This window comes from Castor canadensis, chromosome 14 (assembly GCF_047511655.1).
Source record: "Castor canadensis chromosome 14, mCasCan1.hap1v2, whole genome shotgun sequence".
Lineage (NCBI taxonomy): Eukaryota > Metazoa > Chordata > Mammalia > Rodentia > Castoridae > Castor > Castor canadensis.
Genome location: NC_133399.1, coordinates 19778536 through 19804514, shown reverse-complemented (window position 1 = coordinate 19804514; position 25979 = coordinate 19778536). Strand labels below are relative to the sequence as shown.

The 25979-nt window shown below is 39.6% G+C and overlaps 1 protein-coding gene across 6 annotated transcripts in view; it reads right to left on the bottom strand.

The window, feature by feature from the left end:
* Nucleotides 1-25979, bottom strand: part of LOC109680403 (uncharacterized) — a 451924-nt gene that overhangs the window by 79163 nt on the left and 346782 nt on the right. The window contains exons 2-3 of one of the 6 annotated variants that reach the window (XM_074053919.1): nt 2666-2792; nt 2403-2454 (exon numbers count right to left, since the gene is read on the bottom strand). The exons of 2 other annotated variants lie outside the window; for them this stretch is intronic. In XM_074053919.1, coding sequence (XP_073910020.1) covers nt 2403-2454; nt 2666-2792 — 179 coding nt within the window. Of the gene's footprint in view, nt 1-2402; nt 2458-2665; nt 2793-25979 lie in introns of all 6 variants that reach the window. 3 more of the 6 variants (XM_074053906.1, XM_074053917.1, XM_074053918.1) reach the window with 3 other exon arrangements.

The window sequence follows — 25979 nt, the reverse complement described above, 5'->3', positions numbered from 1 at the left end:
ACATGACACACATGTATAGCACTGTGCTACAATGTGAATTGTGTCATGTCAAAGATTACTGCAAAAGGTGAAGGCATTTCTACCTTACTTACATTGACAGTGTTTCTGAGTTCATTCATATTGTTCAAGAAGACTGGGATTTGTGAACGTTTTATCATGTTTGACATGATCCTAGTGTTTATTGACATCATGAGTTCTTTCAGGTCATGAAGGGTACTAGAACTAAGGAAGGTTTTCCACATTGCTTGCAACCACTGGGTTTGTCTTGTTTGTGTTCTTTGATGAGTATGACAGATACTGGATAGAGTGTAGGCTTTCTCTCATTCCTTACATTTACTAATGAGTGAGTTTACATTTACTAGTGTCACTGAAAACTGCTCATATCCATAGCTTTTTTCTCTAGTCTAAGTACATTTATGTCTTTTAAGGGCAATGGGGCATGTGAACACTTTGGCCACCTTGCTTATATCCATAAGGTTTGTCTTCAGTATGAGTTCTTTCAGGGATCAAAGGTGACCGGAATAAGTGAACACATCCTCACATTGTATTTATCTATAAGGTTTCACTTCTATGTGAGTTCTTCTAAGTGCATGAAGGTGAGTGTGCTGAGTGAAGGCTTTCCCACATTGTTTACATTCATAGGGTTTCTCTCCAGTGTGAGTTCTTTCATGAACACAAGGGGTACCAGAATCAGTGTACACTTTCTCACATTACTTACATCCATGGCGTTTCTCTCCAGTGTGAGTTCTTTTATGAATACGAAGGGTACTGGAAAAAGTGTAGGCTTTGCCACATTGCTTACATTCATAGGGTTTCTCTTCAGTGTGACTTCTTTCATGTTATCGAAGGGCACTTGAATCAGTGTAGGCTTTCCCACATTGCTTACATCCATAAGGTTTCTCTCCAGTGTGAATTGGATCAGTGTAGGTTTTCCCAAATTCGTTGAATCCGTAGGGTTTTTCTCCAGTGTGAGTTCTTTCATGTACTCGAAGATAACGGGCCTGAGCAAAGACTTCCCCACATTGTTTACATCCATATGGTTTTTCTCCACTGTGAATTTTTACATGATCTCGAAGGTTACTCACACGACTGAAGAATTTCCCACATTTGTCACATCCATATAGTTTCTCTCCAGTGTGAGTTCTTTCATTACTATGAAGGGAACTGGAAAAAATGTAGGCTTTATCATACAGCTTACATTCATAGGGTTTCTCTCCAGTGTGAATTCTTTCATGAATATAAAGGGTACTTGAATCAGCATAGGCTTTCCCACATTCATTGAATCCATAGGGTTTTTCTCCAGTGTGAGTTCTTTCATGTCTTTGAAGGTTATTGGCTTGAGTATACACTTTCCCACAGTGCTTACCTTTGTAGGGTTTTTCTCCACTGTGAATTCTTTCATTAACATGAAGGTTACTGGAAGGAGTGTAGGCTTTATTACATTGTTTACATCGATATGGTTTCTTACTAATGTGAGAAGTTTCATGAATGTGAATGGTACCAGATGGAGTGAAGACTTTAGCAATTTGTTTCCTTCCATGAGATTTCACTACATTGTGTAACCTTTCATGGATTAGAAGAGCCAAGCCATCAGTAAAGGTTTTCCCATAAGCATCACATATATTGCTTTTACATGGTGCTGATCTAAGCAGAGTAGCCTTGCTTACAATGTTCTCTGGAGTCTGTTGAAGGGATTCTCCACATTGAATACATTGTTTATGTTCATGCAGTCTTGCCAATACTTCAGGGCTGTAAAACAGACAAAGATTACTATTGTTACCCTATTAAAGATTTATGAGGACATGTTATGGTGCTTGATACTGTGAGGATTTATGAACACAAATGAACAACATGTTCTGCAGCAGGGTCTGAGGACAGCTACTACCAAACAGTGGCGTTCACAATGTGTTTCCATCATACTACTTCCAAGTTAGGTGTTTAACAACACTGAATGAATTTTGCTACATTCATATACACTTAAAGAGCTTATTGAGATGCCTTGGATAAAAAGCATGTTGGATTGCAAAATAAAAGAATGAATACAAGGACAAAGGTTGAAAAATGTGTCAGTCTATACCAATGCACATAATAGTCCCATTGTGATGGAATTTGATACAATATAGTTAAATTAATTTGTGCACAGAGTGGGATTATTTTTGTATATTGAGCAAAAGGACAGTGTCTTTTGTGACTTCTTAGGAAAAAACATCATGAAAAATGGCACATATCAAACTTTGAATTTTCTGATTCTGGATGCCTAACTTATTTTTCCAATCTTAGAGAAACTTTTAATTGATTTAAGCTATTTATAAGTAGAAGTTTTAGTCTCATTTTTTTGGTATTCCAACTTCTTGTCAATGCCACATCAGATATTCACGGTTTTCGTTATGAGGAAAAATTACCTCACATTTCTTCTGGGATTCCTGAAGTCCTTTTCAATGTTTTCATTTTCTTCTTTTGTTTGTAAGATACAGACACAGAGAAATTATTAGTATTTAATCCATATGAAAGAAAAAGTTGAGACCTCAGCTATTTTCATGATATAATATGATCATGCATATATATGAACAATTACTGTCCCTTTTTAAATACCCCATGAGGCAACAACACCAATGAGCCACAACAGTAGTGCACACTTTGATTAAGGTAATGACACCATACTTACCTATGTAGGACAGGTTTCTATAGGTTTCTAGCATCACTTCTCTGTAGAGCTTCTTTTGGGAAAGATCCAAACAGCTCCATTCTTCAAGGGTGAAGGTCACGGCAACAGCCTCAAAGGTCAGAGTCTCCTAATATGTCACATGCACATTCGTGAGAAGAATTGTGAGTGTCAAAGGAGTGGAAACAGACAATCCCTGTGCAAAATATTCACATGCTGATGTGGTCTCCACATATTCAATGCATTTTATTTTTATCACTCTCAGTCTCCATCTATACTCACAAGCACTTCACAGTAACTCTGACATATCCCTGGACCTATTTGCTAAATTCAAAGCAGAACATGGTCACAAAAACACATGTTATACACTGAGATTGTAGAAATCTACTAATAAATTCCTTCTTATTTCCCATTGGAATATCAGGGGCAAATAGAATAATGTTTTCACTACATGAGTAAAAGTTTTATGTCTATTGGCATGCCATAACTGCTAATGAGATGAACCTCACTAAACCAAATATAAAGTGTAAAAAGGGGAGAGTGTCCTGAAGAAATTTATTCCAATAACATCCTATTGTATATATACTACTTATGATTATTTGCACATTTCTGCAAGGTTCACCACAGGGAGTCTGTAGTAAGAAAACCCACAATGCACTCATGGTTATAAATAGGAAGCTGGTGTGACAAACAGTATTTATTATCTCTTTCCAAAACAATTTTTTAATTCTTTTGGGAATTGAGCACCACCTTGGTGACTGTATCAAGAGAGAACATTGGGAAACTTCTACCTGGTTTAGAACAAACCAACCCAAATTTATAGCTAAGTAAGACTCATGAAGGATCATTCACATAGTTACAATTTTTGCTTTAGCAAGCAAAAACAATGTAGAAAGAAAAAAATGCAGCATGCATGCCTTCAAATAGATTTCAACTAGCTGTATACAATTTTGCAATTTCTAAAATACACCTTAAAACTCATAAACAAAACTACTTTTAAAGTGTAATAATTCTCATAAATTGCAAACAGGAATTAAAAATAATTGGAATAAGAAAGTGATCACTTGAACCACATGTGCAGGTCTATCTTGTAATTCCACCAGAAGGACCACAAGTTAAACATTGAAGTGATCTACATAACAAGAACCACTGTCAATAAAGGAAGAATAATAATGAAGAAGAATGGGAGAGAGCAAGGGAAAGAACACAAAGTGTCCTATTGTGTAAAATTAAACAATGTTCAAACTGCATTATCAAGAACACTGTACTATAACAAAGATTAACAAACAGGCCTCAGAGGAAAGGGCACCAGTCTTCCCTTGACTTTAAAGTAAGAGAAAATTGATTCATGACAGAAGACACATCACACAATGGTGCCTGAGAGCACAAAATCTGGAACCCAGTTTCTCCTTGAAAACACAAATTGTATTCTCCAATGGCATGGACAATGATCCAATTCATTAGAAATAGGAAAGATAAAATCTGAATATTTTTGAAGTTATGGTGTCACATATGTGTCATTCCCAGCATTTACAAAACTAAGGTAGGACTAAGCATATGTTCAGCGTGATCCTGGCATGCATCTCTAGTTCAAGAGCTATGTATGAAGTCTCTGTGTGAAAATAACACAAAAAGAAGAGCATTTGGAAATTCACTACACAAGGAACATACAAAATTCATGTGGAATGTTAATGTATTAGAGTGGCAAAAGAAAAACAATGAGAATAAATACCTGCAATGTAAGCAAAATAAAAGGATTAGTGTACTGCATACACTAATGAATGAGAGCATGATTGAAAAATATACACCTGTTTTCAACATAAGACACCATGTATGAATCAAGATCTATGTCCCACATTTAGGAATTAGCTGAGTAAAATAAGTGTTCAAAATCCAAATACATAAGACAAGTGTAATGCTTGAATGGACTGGCAATTGATGCAATCTCCACCAACATTTCTTTAACTCTAGTTATGAAATAGAGTCCTGAGATTATTTCTGACACCATGGGACATATTATGAATGATAATCAGAACTATGTTTCACATCCTGGAGAAGACATCCAGAAAAGACTCCAAAACCATGACCACTGTGACAAAAGTGAAAATAGTGCAGTTCAATATCACATGAAATTGAGTTTGTGAAATACACTCAAAGACAACACCCAGAAGGCTTCTAGATGGAATAGGTCTAACATTTTTCCTAATTGTGAAGGGTCAAAAATAGAAGACTGCTTAGTAGACAAGATGGAAAAAGTAGGGAAAGAATTAAGGTGGTATCCACCTACTGTAGCAATGTGTGTACAGATACTTTTCATTCACATTTACCAGGGCATCTAGATACCTCGTGTGCATGTATGTGTCCTTTTACTACCATCTCCTCATGAGAAAATTCTATGCTTCTACACTTATGTTTCTCAGACAGAACATCTCAATTCAGTCCCTTGAAGTTTCTACTAAAAAAATGTAAAATGCAAAAACTCATTCTCTATGAGACAATCAAAATGTAGCTATCACTGACTCTGACCCTCACAGATATTCTTCATGTGTTCATAGAGAAATGTAAATCCAGAATAACTAGGCACATCAAAGTCAAAACACTTAAGAGAAAATGGTCCCATGACAGCCACAGTTATACCTTTAAAAAGGAAAGAACACCCACCAGCATTTACCTGTGGCTCACTTGACTTCAAGTACTATGCAACTTCATACTGGCAAAAGACATTCTCAGGAAAACCAGAGTTTGTTGAGTTCTGGTTGCTTTTTTTTTTAGGAAAAATTCATTGTGTTCATAAAAATGTTTTTATTGGTTGTTAATGAATTCTGTAACACTTGCATCCAGTTGGCTTATGAGCATATTGAATTATCTATCATCATTTTCTGCATTTTTCTCCTTTTTTTGGTTGGGTAAGGTTTTGAATTCAGGGTTTTAGATTTGCAAAGCAGATTCTCTACCACTTGAGCTACACTTCCAGTCTTTTTGCTTTGGATATTTTTGAAGATGGGAGCTCATGAAATATTTGTACTTCAGCAAAAACATTAAAATATGAAAATAAGAGAATCCTTGAGAAAAGACATGAATAGCATGGTGGGAGGTCAATTTGTCAGCATGAGCAAGACCATAGGTTTCCACAAGAACTGGAAAAAACTAAACTAAATAAAATGATACAAACAAAAAATGAATGAATAAAACAAATTCAAGTGTTAATTAAACATATAAAAATAGGATTGCCTGTATTATTTTTATTGGTTTCTTCCTACTGTTATCTTCCTATTTTAAACCAACTAAACAATAACTTTCCAAAAAGTGGCTATTTAATTTGCAAAGTAAAAGATGATTATAATACATGATACACAAGGAAGAATTTGTTGGACCCTAGTACCTCATACTTGTCATCCTAACTACTTGGGAGGCTAAAGTCAGTAGGATCATGGCTTGAGGCCACCCTGTTCATCTGGGATCATATCATGTATCACCTCACTAGCATATATTCAGGAACCACTTAAAGGGGCAAAGGATAACAACCAAAGTTGTTCCAATTGTTCAAGATATTCTCAGGGTTTTAGTAATTCTGTGCCAGAACTTGTGATGAAGAGCAAACACAGTTTTTTTTTAAATATGTCACTCCCAAAAAATAACCTCTCAAGTGAGTAACTCCTTTCTTTCAGCTGGAGATCCTAAAGGTCTCTGAATTTCCAAAGGTCCATCACAACTTTCAAAATTGTCACAAATTCTATGAATGAAAATGCAAACTGAAAATATACCCAAGCAAAATAATATTGATAACACTAGTGGTTAAGACCATCACACCACCATCCTTCAGGTTCCCATTATACCTAGATGCCCAACAAGGGAACGACACATACTTGATCCTTCCATGTCCCACCTGAAATTCATCATCTTACTTGGTCAGCTGAAAAACAACCCTAAATATACAAACTATCCTAATGAAATTCTCTGCTTTTTCCAGTCAGTCTCTGATCACCCTCAGCCTGAGCCACTATATCAACCCGTCCTTCAACGACACAGGAAACACAGTCTCAAAGGTAAGGATCTCTGGTCCAGGAGCAAATTTGGGCCTCTCTTTTACCCATAACCTCTCAAGTTCATTTTTACTACTTTTTGCTCCTCTTTACTACTCTTGAAAAAACAGTCCTTTGCCTGGCCTTGAGGCATCTGCACACTCTGTAGTTGGGGTTGTCCTGAAACTGAACCTCTAAGTTAATGGTTTGCCTCAAACTTCAATTCAGTTTTGAAATGGTGTCTAGACACATGCCACAGAGAACATCAATTATGTTCATAAACCTTTGATAACTTTCCAATCTCATCCCAGTCAATCAAAACTCAACTGCAAGTGCACCACCACTGCAGTGAGTTGTGAAATGTGAGCTCTCTGTAAATTTAGGGATTTGCTAGAACCCTAAATAGCACACGTTTGGGATCAGGTTATGCATTCAAGACCCTTCTTCCACATTGTTATATAATTCAGGACCATCAATTTTATCCTGAGAAGTTTGGAAGGAGCAGGGACACCAAGAATCACAGCTTCAGCTGCAGGGAAGCTACTACCCCCAACCATCACATCAACTGGGGAGAGAATCAAGGGCTCCAGGATGGGTCAGGTTACTCAGAGGTACAGGACAGGATAACAGGGACCTGCTCATCTTTGCCAACCCACACACAATAGATAGGATGGAGGGCCACAAGGCACCACAGGCAACTCAGGACCCAGACTCCAGCATTGTGCTGGAAAGGCCAAGGTCTCTCACCACTGCTTCAAGCAAGTCCAACTTCCTCATCCTCCTAAGACTGGAAACACTGGTCACAAACACTACTTCTACCTGCTATGGTGACTTGGGTTCTTCCCTCCAACCTAGCTGAGCTCACATATGACAGGGGAGTGAGATTGATTCCTACAGTCTCTATATCAGAAAAATTCTCAGTGATTCAGAAAATGATGGGTACCATAAAGTCATTTTCCAAAGATTAGGTGGTGATACCTACTCCCACTGGATTCTGGTAGGACAATCTAGACAGTTCTTTCTCTCCAAAGACAGTTCTTTTCATTTTGTTAAAAACTAAGGCCCTGTCATGTTAGATTTATGTGACAGGAGAAGTTATACATCACATGGTATAGAGCCTGGACCAGTAACTGGTTGCAGGCACAGCCCTTAGCAGACCAGGCCTCCTCCCTGGACCTTATGTTCCACAGTGTGGGGAGGCACTGTATTTAAGCAGAACCTGCACCTGGCTTTTCCAAAAGAACTCTATTTCTTTCACATGGCAATGGAGTCAGGAGTCTGCTGAGAATATTCCAAATTCAGCATCTAAGTATATAGCTTCTGACTTCACAGAAGAATCAATTTGTAGGACAGGGAAAGGGAGACTTCAATAGAATAGGACAAAGGCCTGATGTCACACTATATTGGTATCCATCACTTGTCTTTAAGGACAAGGATTTCTCACACCTGTTCCCTCAAGCAATCCATTATCACCCAAGTAAGTAGAACAAACTGGGTGGTAGTGGCTCCCACCTGTAATCCTAGTTACTCAGGAGGAAGAGATCAGGAGGATCATGGTTTGAAACCAGATGAGGCAAATGGTTTGTGAGGTCATATCTTGAAAAAAAAAAAACTTTCACAGAAAAGGGATGGCAGAGTGACATGGAATACACCCTTAACTCAAGCCCCAGTTCTGCAAAAAAGTAAAAGAAAAAAAACAAGGAAGAACATACCAACGAGTGAGCCCAAATATTAAGTAGAGGAGAATCTGTAGCTATCCCAACAATTCCACACATTCAAAAAAAACCCTCAAGGTAACAAAAACCTGTGTTCTAGCAGATGTAACCAAATGTATCACATTTTCCCACTGTACTTCACAGGCCTTCTCAACTGCCAAGTGGTACATTCTGACAAGATCAACTCCCTTAAGAAAAAGGCAAACAACTTGCTGGTGCAGAGGTTCAAGTGGTACAGCAAGTGTGAGACAGAGTTCAAACCACAGTACCACAAAAAAAGAAAATACAAACAGTTGAAATATTATCAAGGCAAACTAATCTTAGAAATTACTCATGATTAAGTAACACCATCTTTTGTGTTCCCATTACACTTACATGTCCTTCCTCAGGAAACCTAAAAGACAGTGAGACTCACACTTTAGAAATTCCCACTTTCTGCCTCAAACACTTTCCCTTAATTGTTCAGAAGAAACAAAATAGCTAATAAGCAAACTTTCCTGAAGGTTGTCTCCTTTTTATACTCCTTAATTCTATGAACCACCCTCAACCTGAGGCAACACAACAACCCCTTTTTATGGTCACCTGAAGATAATTATCAGCTCAGGGGAAAGGATATCTGATCAAGGAGCAGATGGCTCCCCCTGTTATCCTTCCTCTCCCAGAGTCATCCACAACAGTATGCCCTCCCTAGAAAGCACAGCCCTGCTCTACCTCACCCTTGAGACCCTGCAGACCTCTGAGTTGGTGCTGCCCTGCTACTGCTACTTCACTATGATCAGTCCCTGTCTCCACCTGAAATTAATGTTTGAACATACTATCTAGACAACTCCAATTATGTCAGAGATTGCAAAAACTTCAAACCTTCAACACCTTCTTAGCCTGTTCCCATTGTCATGAACCACGCATGCACATGCAGAGTCTTTGCCTTGAGCTGGTGAAATCAAGACATCTTCGGGTTAGGATTTTATTACAGCCCTAAGAAGAACTGCACTGTGGATCTGGCTCTAGTCTGAGATCAGCTTCTAAACACTTAGCTAATTCTGGGCAATCACCAAGGCCACAAGGATAATGGAGGAAGCCAAAACATCCCACCCACTGAAGGCTGGGGAGACCTAGAGCTCAGGTGCTGAGGAGTCCTAACAGGGCTCTGGACCGGGGCTAGGTCACTCAAAAAGAGGATACGATGTGAGAGTGTGCCCATCTGAACAGTCCCACACCAGGGCAGAGAAGAACAAATACAAAATTTCAAGCGGCAACTCAGGTCACAAAATGCAGTGATGTACTTGTGAGGACCAGCATAAGTACAACCTTTTCATGCCATTTCTAAAGTTCTCATCCTCCTAGGGTCTGGGATGTCAGTTACAAACACCATTTCAGACTTCTTTGGTGAGTGAAGTTCTGCTCACTCAACTGGGACCAGGTGCAAGTCACAGTAGGAGAGAGACTAAATTACATAGAATTGCTCTCAGCATCACAATGTGATCCAGAAAATGTCCAGACACCAGAGGCATTTCCTGTATAAATCAGAGGGTCCTACTTACACCAGACTGTGATTTTCCAGTTCTCAAGCACTTCTCACTGGCTAGTGATCCAGAACCCACCCCTTGAGATCTGAGTAACAGAAGAAGTAATCCCCTAGCAGGGAGGGGGCATAAACCAAATAATAGAATCCAGAACAGCCCTCGGCAGTTCAGGCCTCCTCCCTGGTGACTACCCACTCCAGCCTGGGCATTCATTGAAGTTAAGCAGAGCCTGCTTTTCAGAATGGACCTTTCTTCAATGGGGAAACAGAGTCCTGAATAAGGTGAGAGAATTTCACATTCATCTTCCCATGGGGACATCCTGTGATCTCGGAAAAGATGTGGTTCTAGGCCAGGCCAGAAAAATGGAAAATCTTTGCATGAAGATAGTATCATATCCACTCTTCACACATAAGGAACAAATGACAACAAATATGAACAAACAGGGAAATGTGGATCTTCAGTCAAAAAGCATTGTAGGCATTCTTCAGACTGCTTTTCCTAAAAAGCATGGTCTCCATACTCAGTCCACGAATCAAGTAAAAGCAAGAAAAAACATGGCACCTCTCCATTTTCAATCAGTCTTTTCTCTGTGTCATTCTCCGCACTCACCTTGCAATACCCTTGGAATCTAGGAAGGAGAAGATAGATATTTTCTTTGTAACCTGAAGCCAAATCTATCCCCAACAGTAGACCCTCCTTTGGATGGATCATCCTTTGGAAACAACTCCAGAACCTCTCCCATATCAACAGCTGAGTTATAACAACTACACCACACCTGTGACTGGAACTGTTTAACTGTGCATATGTTTCTCCCTACCCTGAGTTCTTTGCCTATTTCAATCTATATCTGACGTCTGTACCCTGCAGATGGTGAACATGACCTGAGTACTTACAATGCCTCATCCCACACCATATCCTAGTTGTGAAGTAATACTCTTTCCCTGCCTTCACCATGCTTCTTTCTTTGAAATTGAAGGGTAATTAGCTGGACCTATAATGTGCAAAAGGAGCTTGTGCCCTTGGTCCAAAATTCTGTTTTCAGAATAAGAAATTAACTGCTGAAAAATCTCAGGCAGGGGACTCATTTCACAAAGCCTTTTCTTGGAACTGCTTAAAGTAGAATCAAAGGATTGTAGGAAAGCATGCAGAAGAAACAGCAAAGTGGAAATACTATATACAAAGAAGATAATATCAGTGCAGACTTAGAAATCATCAAAGGATTACACAGAGAGCATGAAGATGGATATACAACTTCAATGAAACCATCATTAGAGGTGCTTAATGGTGGACTAGAGGAAGAAGAACAAAGAGTCAGCATGAAAATGATTGAAATGATGCAGCTAGAAGAGAAAGAGAACACTTCTAAATTCATAAAATGTATCACAGGCATCTGAATTTTGTAAATTGTGGAAAGATCTCTAGAATGAACCAAAAACATATCAGCTAAGAACTTAGATCACATAAAGAAAAAGTGTTAAAAATTAGAAATGAACAAAAATTCTTTACTTTCTTCCTTACTACTGGTAGTCAAGGACCTTTGCCAAATGTCAAAGTGAATTGTGGACTAGGTGATCATCCCTTATAATATGATCAATCAGTAAGAACAATTGCATATGGGTTGAAGTATAATAGTGGGGAACATACCAATATATCTGCCCTGTCCATGAAGCACCACATCTTTATTAAAATGCATTTAACTTACTTGGAAAAGGATTTTATATGTTTTGGAAATTACTAACAATACATTTTTAAAGTACTTTGTATTATAAAGGGGGATAGAAAATGTGATAATATAATTAATAAATTACTTCATCTGTGAGACTGGCTCAAGTGGTGTAGTGCTTGCCTTAGCAATCACAAGACCCTGAGTAATAAATAAGTAAATAAATAGGTAAATAAAGGACTTCAGCAAGATTGTACTACACCAGCTAAATGCAAAGCACACCATTTTGCTGAATTTATCATAATCATCTGAACATCGCACTATAGGAGAATACTGTTTACACAGAACGAAGGAACAGTAAAAGAAAAATGACATGCAGAGAGGTAGGGTGAGAAGGTGACGATAGTAACACAAAGGAACAAGTATAAAAATTGCTCAAAACCAAAGGTTATCAGTATAGTACAAAAACAGCACACAAGGAAGATGTTTAATGCTAAATGGACAAGTGGAATAAATGAGAACATGCATATATCTTCAAATCACAGAATAAGCAAACAACCATAAAAAGTTAGATAAAATCGTACATTCTCAAAACTTCATACTAAATTTAACATATCCATACTCTACAGAGCACCAATACCACAACTTCCACCTTAAAATAGTATTCTGCTAACTTGGTATAACACTAGGGCAATATTACATAATTAAAATGAGCAAAATCTTTTAGTGAACCTTACCACAAGGGATATGGTTTATGGGCTTGAGTTTTTGTGAAAGAGCTATTACTCCAGGAACTGTTGTCATGCACCCACTTTGAGGTGAGGGAAATACTCAGAGTCATCTTCTAACATCCTGTGACCTTGCTGAACTATATTAATCTTTGTTAATGTACATTAACTTCTACTAAACGCCATGTTTATTTTTAGAAACCTTCTGATTCCTTCCAGAATTTTAGTTTTGCTTAGTATATCCACATGGTGTATGCCTAACTGCTACCTATGAACTCTATGTAACATGTACCCTTTCCTTCATGAACCATGCTTCGCTTTGGCTCAACTCCAGTGCCTTCATCTCACACAAGACATAAGTACCAATAATGGACACTCCGGTAACATTACCAAACATTGCCCCAAAGACCCCAAATGTCATGACTTGTGTTGAATTTCTTTGCCATCACTTCTCATAACAAATACATGGTGTTACCAACACCAACCAACTTTCAAATATCAACTAATTGTCGTTCAGTTCAAATCTGACACCTTCTAGAATTAGCACAGTCCCTCCAACTTCTGGGCAGTGTGCAACAGACAACAAGCCATAACACTTGTTTGCTAAGTCTGTTCAAGCAAGTCACCTTCCTAATGTTATAAAGATGTACCACCCTGAGACCCATCATTAGAATAAATGCAAACATTGCCTCAATGGAGCTTAGGAAAACAACCAAATACACTCCTATTGCCTCAGAAATTTCAAGGATTTCAGAATCACTGTGCTAGAAATTGATACAAGAACCCAAACTTTTAATTTATACTACACACTCACATCCCCTTCCAAATACACCAACTTCTTGCCACATCAAGAAAAGCATAAAGGTGTCTTTCTCTGAGCCAGGGCCTCCAAGACTTATCTTCATTGGCACAAATTACACTGTCTAACCAATTATTTCAACAGAAAATGAAAGTAGTACAAAGATATACTCTGAATGTTGTAACACTCATAAATAGCTGCAATTAAACCACACTTCCATTCATTTTCACAGTAGCAAAGGAGCACAGAAGCAACATTCTAACCATTACCCCATTTGTAAACTCAGACACTCCTCCACACACTTTCCAAATACCCTGTTTTTGCATCAAAAATGATTATGAAGTAATCATCAGGAATATCTTCAAAATGATTTGTAAACAGTAGTAAGGAGATTTCACAAATCTCAGCCTGAGTCACCAAATAAATCACACTTTACAGTCACCATAAGATCAGGAAGAACCCAGGTCCCTGTGCTTCACACCTGTAACTCTAGCTTCTCAAGAGAGAGAGAGATCAGGTTTGTCTTTGTTCAAAGCCTGTGCTAGCAAAAATTGCTTGAGACTCATCACCTAAAAGGGCTAGTGGGGTCACTCAAGAGGTAAGAGCACATGCCTAGCAAGCATGAGGACCTGAGTTCAAATCCCAGTGTAGTCAGAAAAAAAAGACCATGAAAAGCCTAGCACTGGTAGCTCCTTTCTGTAAACCTAGTTCCCAGTGAGACTGACAACAGAATGACAGTCAAATTCTGCTTAGAAAAATTGTTCACCAGGTGGGAGAGGGAGAGAGCCAAGAGAAAGAAAGAGAGAGAGAGAGAGAGAGAGAGAGAGAGAAGGGCAGGTGCTTAAATACCCCTCAGTGAGTCTCAGCATGATCTGATTGGTTAGGATCTTATGGTTCATGCTGATTGGAGGTTGGGGCATTGGGAGGGTTCAAGCTAGACTTGAGGCAGGACTGTGACCCTGGGAGGCAGGACCGTGACCCTGGAAAACAGAAGCTTAAGGGTGCAGTAAGAACTGAAACCTATCGGCGCCATTATTGCCAACATTCCTCCCTTTTTTGTTTGTTAAGGAAGGGGGGCGTTGTGTTCGCTCTGGCTTCTTTGAGCTGGCAAGGGGTGGCATAGGGGAAGGCAGGATTAGTTGGCAAACAATGTTGGGGTGGTGAGTCTCATGATGGCGTACACCCAGGCTCGAAAAATGAAGATTTCCTCTACCCTGAAGTTGATGAAGGTCCCTTGTAGCCATAGGTCATAAAGAGTCTCGAGCCAATCCTCCGACCTCTTCATGGTGGGTGTCAGCCAACTATTCTCCCATTTTGGAGAGATTGGTGTCCCTGGAGGTACAACTGGTTAAATTTTTGATTAGCAACAGCAGACATGTGGTATGATACAAGGGAGGAAGCTTAAGAATAGGAGAGCAAGAACATAGGCATTAGGATGGGCATTGGCCAGGAGAATCACTGTGAAATGTTCCCTAGACAATTTCAAGAGTCCTCCAACTACAGAGAGAGAAATGGGTGGCCATACATTATCTAAGACCCAAATAGGAATATTACGAGGACCACAAAAAGGTGTCTGCTCAGGGACTGCATACCTAGGGATCTAAATTCTGCAAAATCCTATAACTGCCAGGAAAGCTGTAAGCTGTCTTATGGTATGGGGGTTGGGAAATGGAAGATTGTGTTGATGCATTTATGATTCAGAGAGTGAGTCTGTCCCTTTAAGGCCACACCTAGGTAGGTGACCTGTGGGAGGCAGGGACTGTCAGGATTTAAATGTAACACTCTTGGATAAAAGAGAGCTTTAGCTCATTATTTTATATAAATTGACACTTTTAAACTTTTAAATGTTTGTACCATATTTAGATAAAGTATAACATAACACTGTTACAAGGTGGTCATTTAAGACACATAAGCAAATATGTAAATGAACTCTGATTTAGTAGTACTTAAAGCTTGACAAGATCAGCAGAAAACACAAATAAGTTCTTTGATAAAATCTTTCTCCGTAATGGTTTTTTGTAGATGTTACTCAAGATCAGCAGAAAACACGAATAATTTCTTTGAAAAAATCTTTCTCCATAATGGTTTTTTGTAGATGTTACTCAGAGCAGAACACTATTAAGATAACCTTGTTATTTCATAGACAGAGGATTTGATTTCAGTTTGACATGACCCTAAAATCTTTTAGGCAACTCTTAGATTACATTCTACTTTAACTTTATCATACACTGAAACTTTTATTATACTCTTTTCAAACTTACTCAGACCTTCATACAACATACTAAACCCTTTGATGGTTTGTTTTTATCCCTTCTATTTGAACCAATCTTTAGGATAAACCCCTTTACAAAATCCCTTCTCATCCAAAAAAACATTCCTTTTTCCTTTAACTTCTCAAAAAAATACATTTATTACCTATCTATATCCTTTCCAGTTGTTTACTTTTTAACTTGTACTTTAAAATTAACTTTTATAAGAATTTTAAATTTATTGTAGGGGCTGGAGCAACTAATTAGTAGCCCTTGTTGTTTTAAGGAATTTATGATAGGCATAAGGCCTCATCCTCCCTCAGGCTTGAGGGGATATTGTTTTGGGTGTGCAAACTGTGAGGGATTTTTGAGTTTTATTTGAATAGGGAGGGCCGTCCTGACTCACCCTACACTCATCTCATCAGTCCACACTGAATCTATTTGTTCCTGAAGGAGCAGGCAGCAGAGATAGCTGCCTGGGGGGAGGAGAATTTGAGCTTTAAATTGAGACAGTAAATCCCATCCCAGCAGGGACACTGGAGTTTTAGGTATTATGAGGAAAGAGTGACAGAAGAGGAGGTCTCCCCAAGAGCAGGCCAGAGGCCAGGTAAACTAGCGCTCTAGTGGCTAGCCAGATTTGCCCCGAACAATAAGTTTTGTCATTGGACAGGAGAAAAAAGTAAAACAGAGAAACGGGCTCCACTGTCTAGGAGGAAAATGGCCTTTTGTTTTTCTGCCATTATGACTCCACAACATTGATGCCAAGAAGTGGAGTGTGGCCAGGAGGCTTGGACCCATCAATCCATAGGAGGAGGCACCTCATCTTCCATCTGGTGATGGGGGCACTTAGACCTCCAGTGGTTACCATTGCAGAGGGCAGGGTTCTGGTTGGGGGCAGGGCTGTCTACCAGGCTGTCCCCCCTTAAGCATTCTCTGCAGGAGTGCCCCTCCTGTCCACCACGGTATCAGATTCAGGATTCAGGCCCCAGTCGGGTGGGGCCCTCTCTGAGAGCAGCAATGAGGCCATGGTGTCTCTTATCTTTTTCTCTCCTGTTAGTAAGGTCCTGGACATACAGACATAGCCGTAAATACAGACGTGGCTAGCTGTATTACTTGGTTCAATGACTTTTCCCTTCAGCCGCAGTCTGAGTTTTTATGAATATATGGGGCTGACTGTTAGAAATTTATCTTTGAGGAGAACCTCTCTCACCTGACTCTGAGTCCAACGTGGTATGCTTTTTCATACCCTCCTTAAGATGCTGAAGAAAGGTAAGAGGAATTTTTTTTTCATTTTTCTTTTATTATTCATATGTGCATACAAGGCTTGGTTCATTTCTCCCCCCTGCCCCCACCCCCTCCCTTACCACCCACTCCGCCCCCTCCCTCTCCCCCCCCCAATACCCAGAAGAAACTATTTTGCCCTTATTTCTAATTTTGTTGTAGAGAGAGTATAAGCAATAATAGGAAGGAACAAGGGTTTTTGCTGGTTGAGATAAGGATAGCTATACAGGGCATTGACTCACATTGATTTCCTGGGCATTGGTGTTACCTTCTAGGTTAATTCTTTTTGATCTAACCTTTACTCTAGTACCTGTTCCCCTTTTCCTATTGGCCTCAGTTGCTTTAAGGTATCTGCTTTAGTTTCTCTGCGTTAAGGGCAACAAATGCTAGCTAGATTTTTAGGTGTCTTACCTATCCTCACCCCTCCCTTGTGTGCTCTCGCTTTTATCATGTGCTCACAGTCCAATCCCCTTGTTGTGTTTGCCCTTGATCTAATGTCCACATATGAGGGAGAACATACGATTTTTGGTTTTTTGAGCCAGGCTAACCTCACTCAGAATGATGTTCTCCAATTCCATCCATTTACCAGCGAATAACATTTCGTTCTTCTTCATGGCTGCATAAAATTCCATTGTGTATAGATACCACATTTTCTTAATCCATTCGTCAGTGCTGGGGCATCTTGGCTGTTTCCATAACTTGGCTATTGTGAATAGTGCCGCAATAAACATGGATGTGCAGGTGCCTCTGGAGTAATAGTCTTTTGGGTATATCCCCAAGAGTGGTATTGCTGGATCAAATGGTAGATCGATGTCCAGCTTTTTAAGTAGCCTCCAAATTTTTTTCCAGAGTGGTTGTACTAGTCTACATTCCCACCAACAGTGTAAGAGGGTTCCTTTTTCCCCGCATCCTCACCAACACCTGTTGTTGGTGGTGTTGCTGATGATGGCTATTCTAACAGGGGTGAGGTGGAATCTTAGCGTGGTTTTAATTTGCATTTCCTTTATTGCTAGAGATGGTGAGCATTTTTTCATGTGTTTTCTGGCCATTTGAATTTCTTCTTTTGAGAAAGTTCTGTTTAGTTCACGTGCCCATTTCTTTATTGGTTCATTAGTTTTGGGAGAATTTAGTTTTTTAAGTTCCCTGTATATTCTGGCTATCAGTCCTTTGTCTGATGTATAGTTGGCAAATATTTTCTCCCACTCTGTGGGTGTTCTCTTCAGTTTAGAGACTATTTCTTTCGATGAACAGAAGCTTTTTAGTTTTATGAGGTCCCATTTATCTATGCTATCTCTTAGTTGCTGTGCTGCTGGGGTTTCATTGAGAAAGTTCTTACCTATACCTACTAACTCCAGAGTATTTCCTACTCTTTCTTGTATCAACTTAAGAGTTTGGGGTCTGATATTAAGATCCTTGATCCATTTTGAGTTAATCTTGGTATAGGGTGATATACATGGATCTAGTTTCAGTTTTTTGCAGACTGCTAACCAGTTTTCCCAGCAGTTTTTGTTGAAGAGGCTGCTATTTCTCCATCGTATATTTTTAGCTCCTTTGTCAAAGATAAGTTGCTCATAGTTGTGTGGCTTCATATTTGGGTCCTCTATTCTGTTCTACTGGTCTTCATGTCTGTTTTTGTGCCAGTACCATGCTGTTTTTATTGTTATTGCTTTGTAATATAGTTTGAAGTCAGGTATTGTGATACCTCCTGCACTGTTCTTTTGACTGAGTATTGCCTTGGCTATTCGTGGCCTCTTGTGTTTCCATATAAATTTAACGGTAGATTTTTCAATGTCTTTAATGAATGTCATTGGAATTTTGATGGGAATTGCATTAAACATGTAGATTACTTTTGGGAGTATCGACATTTTTACTATGTTGATTCTACCAATCCATGAGCATGGGAGATCTCTCCACTTTCTATAGTCTTCCTCAATCTCTTTCTTCACAAGTGTATAGTTTTCCTTGTAGAGGTCATTCACATCTTTTGTTAGGTTTACACCTAGGTATTTGATTTTGTTTGAGGCTATTGTAAATGGAATTGTTTTCATACATTCTTTTTCAGTTTGCTCATTGTTAGTGTATAGAAATGCTAATGATTTTTCTATGTTGATTTTATATCCTGCTACCTTGCTATAGCTATTGATGATGTCTAGAATCTTCTGAGTAGAGTTTTTTGGGTCTTTAAGGTATAGGATCATGTCGTCTGCAAATAGGGATATTTTGACAGTTTCTTTACCTATTTGTATTCCTTTTATTCCTTCTTGCCTAATTGCTCTGGCTAGGAATTCCAGTACTATGTTGAATAGGAGTGGAGATAGTGGGCATCCTTGTCTGGTTCCTGATTTTAGAGGGAATGGCTTTAATTTTTCTCCATTAAGTATAATGCTGGCTGTAGGTTTGTCATATATAGCTTTTATAATGTTGAGGAACTTTCCTTCTATTCCTAGTTTTCTTAGAGCTTTTATCATGAAATGATGTTGGATCTTATCAAAGGCTTTTTCTGCATCTATTGAGATGATCAAGTGGTTTTTGTCTTTGCTTCTGTTAATGTGGTTTATTACATTTATTGATTTTCGTATGTTGAACCACCCCTGCATCCCTGGGATGAAGCCTACTTGGTCGTGGTGAATAATCTTTTGGATGTGTTGCTGAATTCGGTTTGCCATTATTTTGTTGAGGGTTTTTGCATCAATGTTCATTAAGGAGATTGGCCTATAGTTCTCCTTTTTGGAGGTGTCTTTGCCTGGTTTTGGGATAAGTGTAATAGTGGCTTCATAAAATGTGTTTGGCAGTTTTCCTTCCCTTTCTATTTCGTGGAACAGTTTAAGGAGGGTTGGTATCAGTTCTTCTTTAAAGGTCTGATAGAATTCAGCAGAGAATCCATCAGGTCCTGGACTTTTCTTTTTGGGGAGACTCTTGATTGCTGCTTCAATTTCATTTTGTGTTATAGGTCTATTCAGGTGATTAATTTCCTCTTGGTTTAGTTTTGGATGATCATATGTATCTAGAAATCTGTCCATTTCTTTTAGATTTTCAAATTTATTTGAATATAGGTTTTCAAAGTAGTCTCTGATGATTTCCTGGACTTCCATGGTGTTTGTTGTTATCTCCCCGTTTCCATTCCTAATTCTACTAATTTGGGTTTTTTCTCTCCTCATTTTAGTCAGGTTTGCCAGGGGTCTATCAATCTTGTTTATTTTTTCAAAGAACCAACTTTTTGTTTCATTAATTCTTTGTATGGTTTTTTTGGTTTCTATTTCGTTGATTTCAGCTCTTATTTTTATTATTTCTCTCCTTCTATTTGTTTTGGGATTTGCTTGTTCTTGTTTTTCTAGGAGTTTGAGATGCATCATTAGGTCATTGATTTGGGATCTTTCAATCTTTTTAATATATGCACTCATGGCTATAAACTTTCCTCTCAAGACTGCCTTAGCTGTGTCCCATAGGTTCCGGTAGGTTGTGTTTTCATTTTCATTGACTTCCAGGAACTTTTTAATTTCCTCTTTTATTGCATCGATGATCCACTCTTCATTAAGTAATGAGTTATTTAGTTTCCAGCTGTTTGCATGTTTTTTGTCTTTACTTTTGTTGTTCAGTTCTACTTTTACTGCATTGTGGTCAGATAGTATGCACGGTATTATTTCTATTTTCTTATATTTGCTGAGGCTTGCTTTGTGCCCTAGGATATGATCTATTTTGGAGAAGGTTCCATGGGCTGCTGAGGAGAATGTATATTGTGTAGAGGTTGGATGAAATGTTCTGTAGACATCTACTAGGTCCACTTGATCTATTGCATATTTTAGATCTTGGATTTCTTTATTGAGTTTTTGTTTGGATGACCTATCTATTGATGATAATGGAGTGTTAAAGTCTCCCACAACCACTGTGTTGGCGTTTATATATGCTTTTAGGTCTTTCAGGGTATGTTTGATGAAATTGGGTGCATTGACATTGGGTGCATACAGATTGATGATTATTATTTCCTTTTGGTCTATTTCCCCTTTTATTAGTATGGAATGTCCTTCTTTGTCTCGTTTGATCAATGTAGGTTTGAAGTCTACTTTGTCAGAGATAAGTATTGCTACTCCTGCTTGTTTTCAGGGGCCATGGGCTTGGTAAATCTTCTTCCAGCCTTTCATCCTAAGCATATGCTTATTTCTGTCAGTGAGATGAGTCTCCTGTAAGCAACAAATTGTTGGATCTTCTTTTTTAATCCATTTTGTCAAACGGTGTCTTTTGATGGGTGAATTAAGTCCATTAACATTAAGCGTTAGTACTGATAGGTATGTGGTGATTTCTGCCATTTAGTTGTTTTAGTTGTTTGAAGGTTTGATTGTGTGTACCTAACTTGATGTTACTCTCTACTGTCTTGCTTTTTCTTATCCTGTGGTTTGGTGCTGCCTGCCTTTTCATGGTTAAGTTGGGTGTCACTTTCTGTGTGCAGGATCCCTTGCAGAATCTTTTGTAATGGTGGCTTTGTGGTCACATATTGTTTTAGTTTCTGCTTATCATGGAAGATTTTGATTGCTTCATCTATTTTGGATGATAGTTTTGCTGGGTAGAGTATCCTGGGGTTGAAGTTATTTTCATTCATTTCCCGGAAGATCTCACCCCATGCTCTTCTTGCTTTTAATGTTTCTGTTGAGAAGTCTGCTGTGATTTTGATGGGTTTACCTTTGTATGTTACTTGTTTTTTCTCTCTTACAGCCTTCAATATTCTTTCCTTAGTTTCTGAACTTGTTGTTTTAATGACGATATGTCGTGGAGTAGTTCTATTTTGGTCTGGTCTGTTTGGTGTACTGGAGGCCTCTTGTATCTGTATGGGAATATCTTTCTCTAGATTTGGGAAATTTTCCGTTATTATTTTGTTGAATATATTATGCATTCCCTTCGCTTGCACCTCTTCTCCTTCTTCGATGCCCATGATTCTCAAGTTTCGTCTTTTGATGGAGTCAGTGAGTTCTTGCATTTTCTTTTCACAGGTCTTGAGTTGTTTAATTAATAGTTCTTCGGTTTTTCCTTTAATTACCATTTCATGTTCAAGTTCTGAGATTCTGTCTTCTGTTTGTTCTATTCTGCTGGATTGGCCTTCCATTTTGTTTTGCAGTTCTGCTTCGTTCTTTTTTCTGAGGTTTTCCATATCCTGGCGGTTTTCTTCTTTATTGTTGTCTATTTTTGTCCTGAGTTCATTTATCCATTTATTCATTGTGTTCTCTCTTTCACTTTGGTGTTTATACAGTGCTTCTATGGTTTCCTTTATTTCTTCTTTTGCTTTTTCAAATTCTCTATTTTTATTGTCTTGGAATTTCTTGAGTGTCTCCTGTACATTTTGGTTGACCCTATCCAGTATCATCTCTATAAAATTCTCATTGAGTACTTGTAGTATGTCTTCTTTTAAATTATTCTTGTGGGCTTCATTGGGTCCTTTGTCATAGTTTATCTTCATTTTGTTGGAGTCTGGATCTGAGTTTCTGTTCTCTTCATTCCCCTCTGGTTCCTGTACTAATTTTTTGCTGTGGGGAAACTGGTTTCCCTGTTTTTTCTGTCTTCCCATCATTGTCCTTAGTGTTGTTACTGTCCCTGTACTGTGTGTAATAAAGTATTTTTTAGTTTGTAATAATAACAATGGTAATATTGAGAATGGAAGAGTGAGCTGAGATGGAAAGCAAGAAGTTAAAGAAAAGGGGAAATCAAATATACAGACAAGAGGGAGAAAGCAGAACAAGGTATCAGACAAGAGAGTTTCAAAGGTATAAACAGTGAGTGTTAATGTACTAATCGACAGTAAGCTGAACAGATATTAGAGAGACAGAGAGAGGATTGAAAATCAAAGATAAAAAAATAAAAAATAAGTAAATGAAAGTAATATCTATATACAAAAATGAATTAAAATAAAATGGAAAATAGAAAATTAAAAAAAAAAACTTCCAAGTTTATATGCAATGCAGTTTCAGTCTTAATAATGTGGATGTCCGTCTCAATCTCCAGTCCTGGTGTTGGTGCCTCAGATGTTGTTCTGTAGTTGTCTCATCAAAGGGGATGCATAAAGTAGAACAAAATTACACACTCACTCACACACAGACACACACACACACACACACACACACACACACAAATAGCCCCACCAAGTGTCCCCAGTTCAAATGAATACAGTTTCAGTAAGTTTTTCGGCTTGCAGGTGTAATTCGGTTGTTCTCTCATCAAAGGTAGGGAGAAAAAGAAAAAAAGCGTCTGGAGACAGTTCTGAGAGTGGTATCTGCAACTGTGGCTTGCCTGCCTGCTGCTCTCAGCCTGTAGCTGGCGGCATTATTTATGCAGATCTCAGGGGTGAGCTAGCACTCACCTGGTCGCATAGGCTTTGTTTGCTCAGAGTTCTCCTGTGCGGGAGCCTCTGCTACAGGCTTTCCCCTTTCCAAGCACTGGGAAAGGTGACACTGCCCCCGCGTTGTCAGGCCTGCGTATTTATTTACAGTTCATGTGGGAGGTGGGTCTTCCCCCCTCTCCTCTGAAGATTTCCTCCCACTGCCACTTTCAGAAGCTTTCCTGCTCCTGTTTACTGGGCGGTGCTGCTGCTCCTGCCGGCTGCCATGTTTGTTTACAGTTCACGTGGGAAGTGGGTCTTCCCTCCTCTCACAAGCTTCCCCACTCCTGGTTGCTGGGTGCGTGCCCCGCTCCCGCCAGAGGCTCTCTGGCCCGCCCGGCTTGTTTATTTACAGTCCCGGGAAGGGTTCCCTTCCCCCAATCTTCAGTGCTCAGGGCGCCCCACCCTCTTTCCAGCGTGTCTTAACTGTTCTTATTGCTTATTACTCAGTTTCTCTTTTTTCCCAGGTGGAGGTCAGTCTGTCCAGGGGGCTATGCTGCTCTGGCCCAGGCTTGTCTGTGGGGGAACCACGGTACCGCGAAGCTCACCTGGTCCGCGTCTTCCCAAGCCGTTTGGGCGCCAGCCACTGGCAGCCTGGGGGCCCTCCTCGTTTCTCCGTTTAACGTGAAGTGGAGATTCTCTGCACCGACTGGAGATGTGGAGGGCTCAAAGTTATGCCTTTTCTCAGTGATTATGCCTGCAAAGTGTGTCTCCAGCATCTCTCCAAGATTTCACTATAGGAGGGTCACTTTCTGCTTCCTCCCTCTAGCTGCCATCTTGGAATCAAGAGGACTTTTTTAAAGTTGTGGCTATAAAGTAAAGTTGTTATTTTACATCGACACCTGACACTCTGGAGAGCAAATCTCTGAACTGTTCTGGGCCTCAGTTTCCTCGCTTGAAGAATGAGGAATCTGGTCTAGGTTAAACTACGTTTTTCCACTATGAGATGGCTCAAGTGACATTAATGCCACTTATCTTCTTTACCATTTTTTAATTTTTTTTAGTAATGCTGGGGAATTGAACCCAGGGCTTTGCACATGCTGGGCAGACATTCTCCCATTGAGCTACTTCCTCAGCCCCAAACATTATTATTATTATTTTTACTTTGGCTGTACTGGGCTTGAACTCAGGACTTTCTTCTTGTAAAGCGGCACTCTACTGCTTGAGCCATATAATCATTTCCAACCTGAGTGGCCTGGGCCAGAACCCATTGCTTTTCTAATGAGAGAAATTTGTATAGGGGACCCCAGTTTACTTTTTTTTTTTTACTTTTATAGAAAAGGTCTAATTGGAGAATGGTATTGTAACTTAAGGAACCCTGTGAAGGCCACTTCTCTTGGTCACCCAAGGCATACTGAGGCCAGGCTTCAGTACAAAGCTTCCAACATCTACCAGCCAAAGACTGGAAGATGCAGGTCCCATCTTGAAAGAACAAAACGTTAGGATCCTGTCTTTTAGCTAACAGCAGGCAGCCTCTTTAACAAAGCCTACCTTTTTAACAAAGAAATCATTTGTAAAGTTAGAGAAGGGCATTCAAAGGGCATTTCAGGCCAATAACAGTGCCATACGGGACAACTAGTGTTAATATTTGGTGGGAAAAATTTATGCTGATGCCAAAGATATAGAAAATTCTAAATGAGAAATTTAGAGACCACAGTAATGTCTATTTAGTTATTTCTGGAACTATAACCTTGAGCTAACAATTGACTTAAAGGGTCTGATACCCTGAGGTGTGAGGTGGGGCTAGGAGCAGGACTTGTGCAAGGCGCCACTCCCTCCACACACACCTGGGACAAATGACCCTGACTGCCTAGGCCTGATCCTGCGGCCTGTCACCCCCCCCCCTTCCTGTGTACTCTGCGTGTGTTTATTCTAGGTGAAGTGGCAGCAGGCCACAGCCATTGCCACATGTGGCTGGTGGCTCAGGATTTACTGTGTCCTCTCTATGGATTTTCTTAGCTATTACAGGCATTTTTGCTGTGTCCAGGAGCTGGCATCCTGTGCACAGGTGTGCCTGTTTGTTTTCCCTCCTCTCCTTGTGGGGGCAGAGTTAGAGTGTAAGCATGGCAGCTGCAGGTTTTTGCAAGTGCTTTTGTAAAGCAGCTGATTTAAAGTTACTTTAGATGAGAGGCCTGGTAAACTAGTTGGAATAACTTAAGTCATAAGGTACCATGCTACAGGTTTTTCATGGGAGGCAGGGTCCCAGTAAGCCCAGGGAGGGGAAGGCAGACAGAGACAGAGGACACACGGTGAGACCATGGAGGAGGCAGAAAGGTGCACTGACATCTTAGGTAAGGGAGGGGAAGGCAGAGACTGGAGGCATGACACAAGCTTAAGGGATTAGCCATCACCTGTGTCTCCAGGTTGCTCCCATTGATTGGTACTGGCAGGCTTTCAGGAAATGAAACTTCCACTCTCCCATCACCGAATAAAGCATGAACTCTCTCAGAGCTGGAATCGCCTTGAGGCCAGAATTGGCAAGGAGTGGCTTGCTTAACTCCATGACAGGGAAAGTTTTTCAGGAAGATAGGAGGAGATAGGTATGGTAAGCAGTGCAAGAAGTCTGCTTACTTGAGGAAGGAGGAGGTTTGGAGAGGAATTGGCTGATTTTGAAACTGGTTTACAGGCTGATAGAATCTGTGCAGGGGAACAGAAAGTACAGAGGGAGGATTTGAAGTCAGAGAGCTGGATTTAGACAGAGGTAGGAAAAGGCTTGTATATATGGAATCTCTCCCCATTGTTCTGATCGCTCACAGTAGTTATATGTCCCATAAAAGGTTGGGATTTAAAAACATGAAAAGGGGCCAGTGATTTTGGTTGTCTAAAGGATAAGTGGGCCAGATTTGAGTGCAAAAGCGGATTAAATTTTTTGGTTTTAAGTCTGGGGTCAAACCCAAGGTGTCTAAATTATTGAGGAGGCATCTCAATGGGGAGTCAGATGGTAAAGAGGATGTAGAGGCACCCATTGTGTGGGAC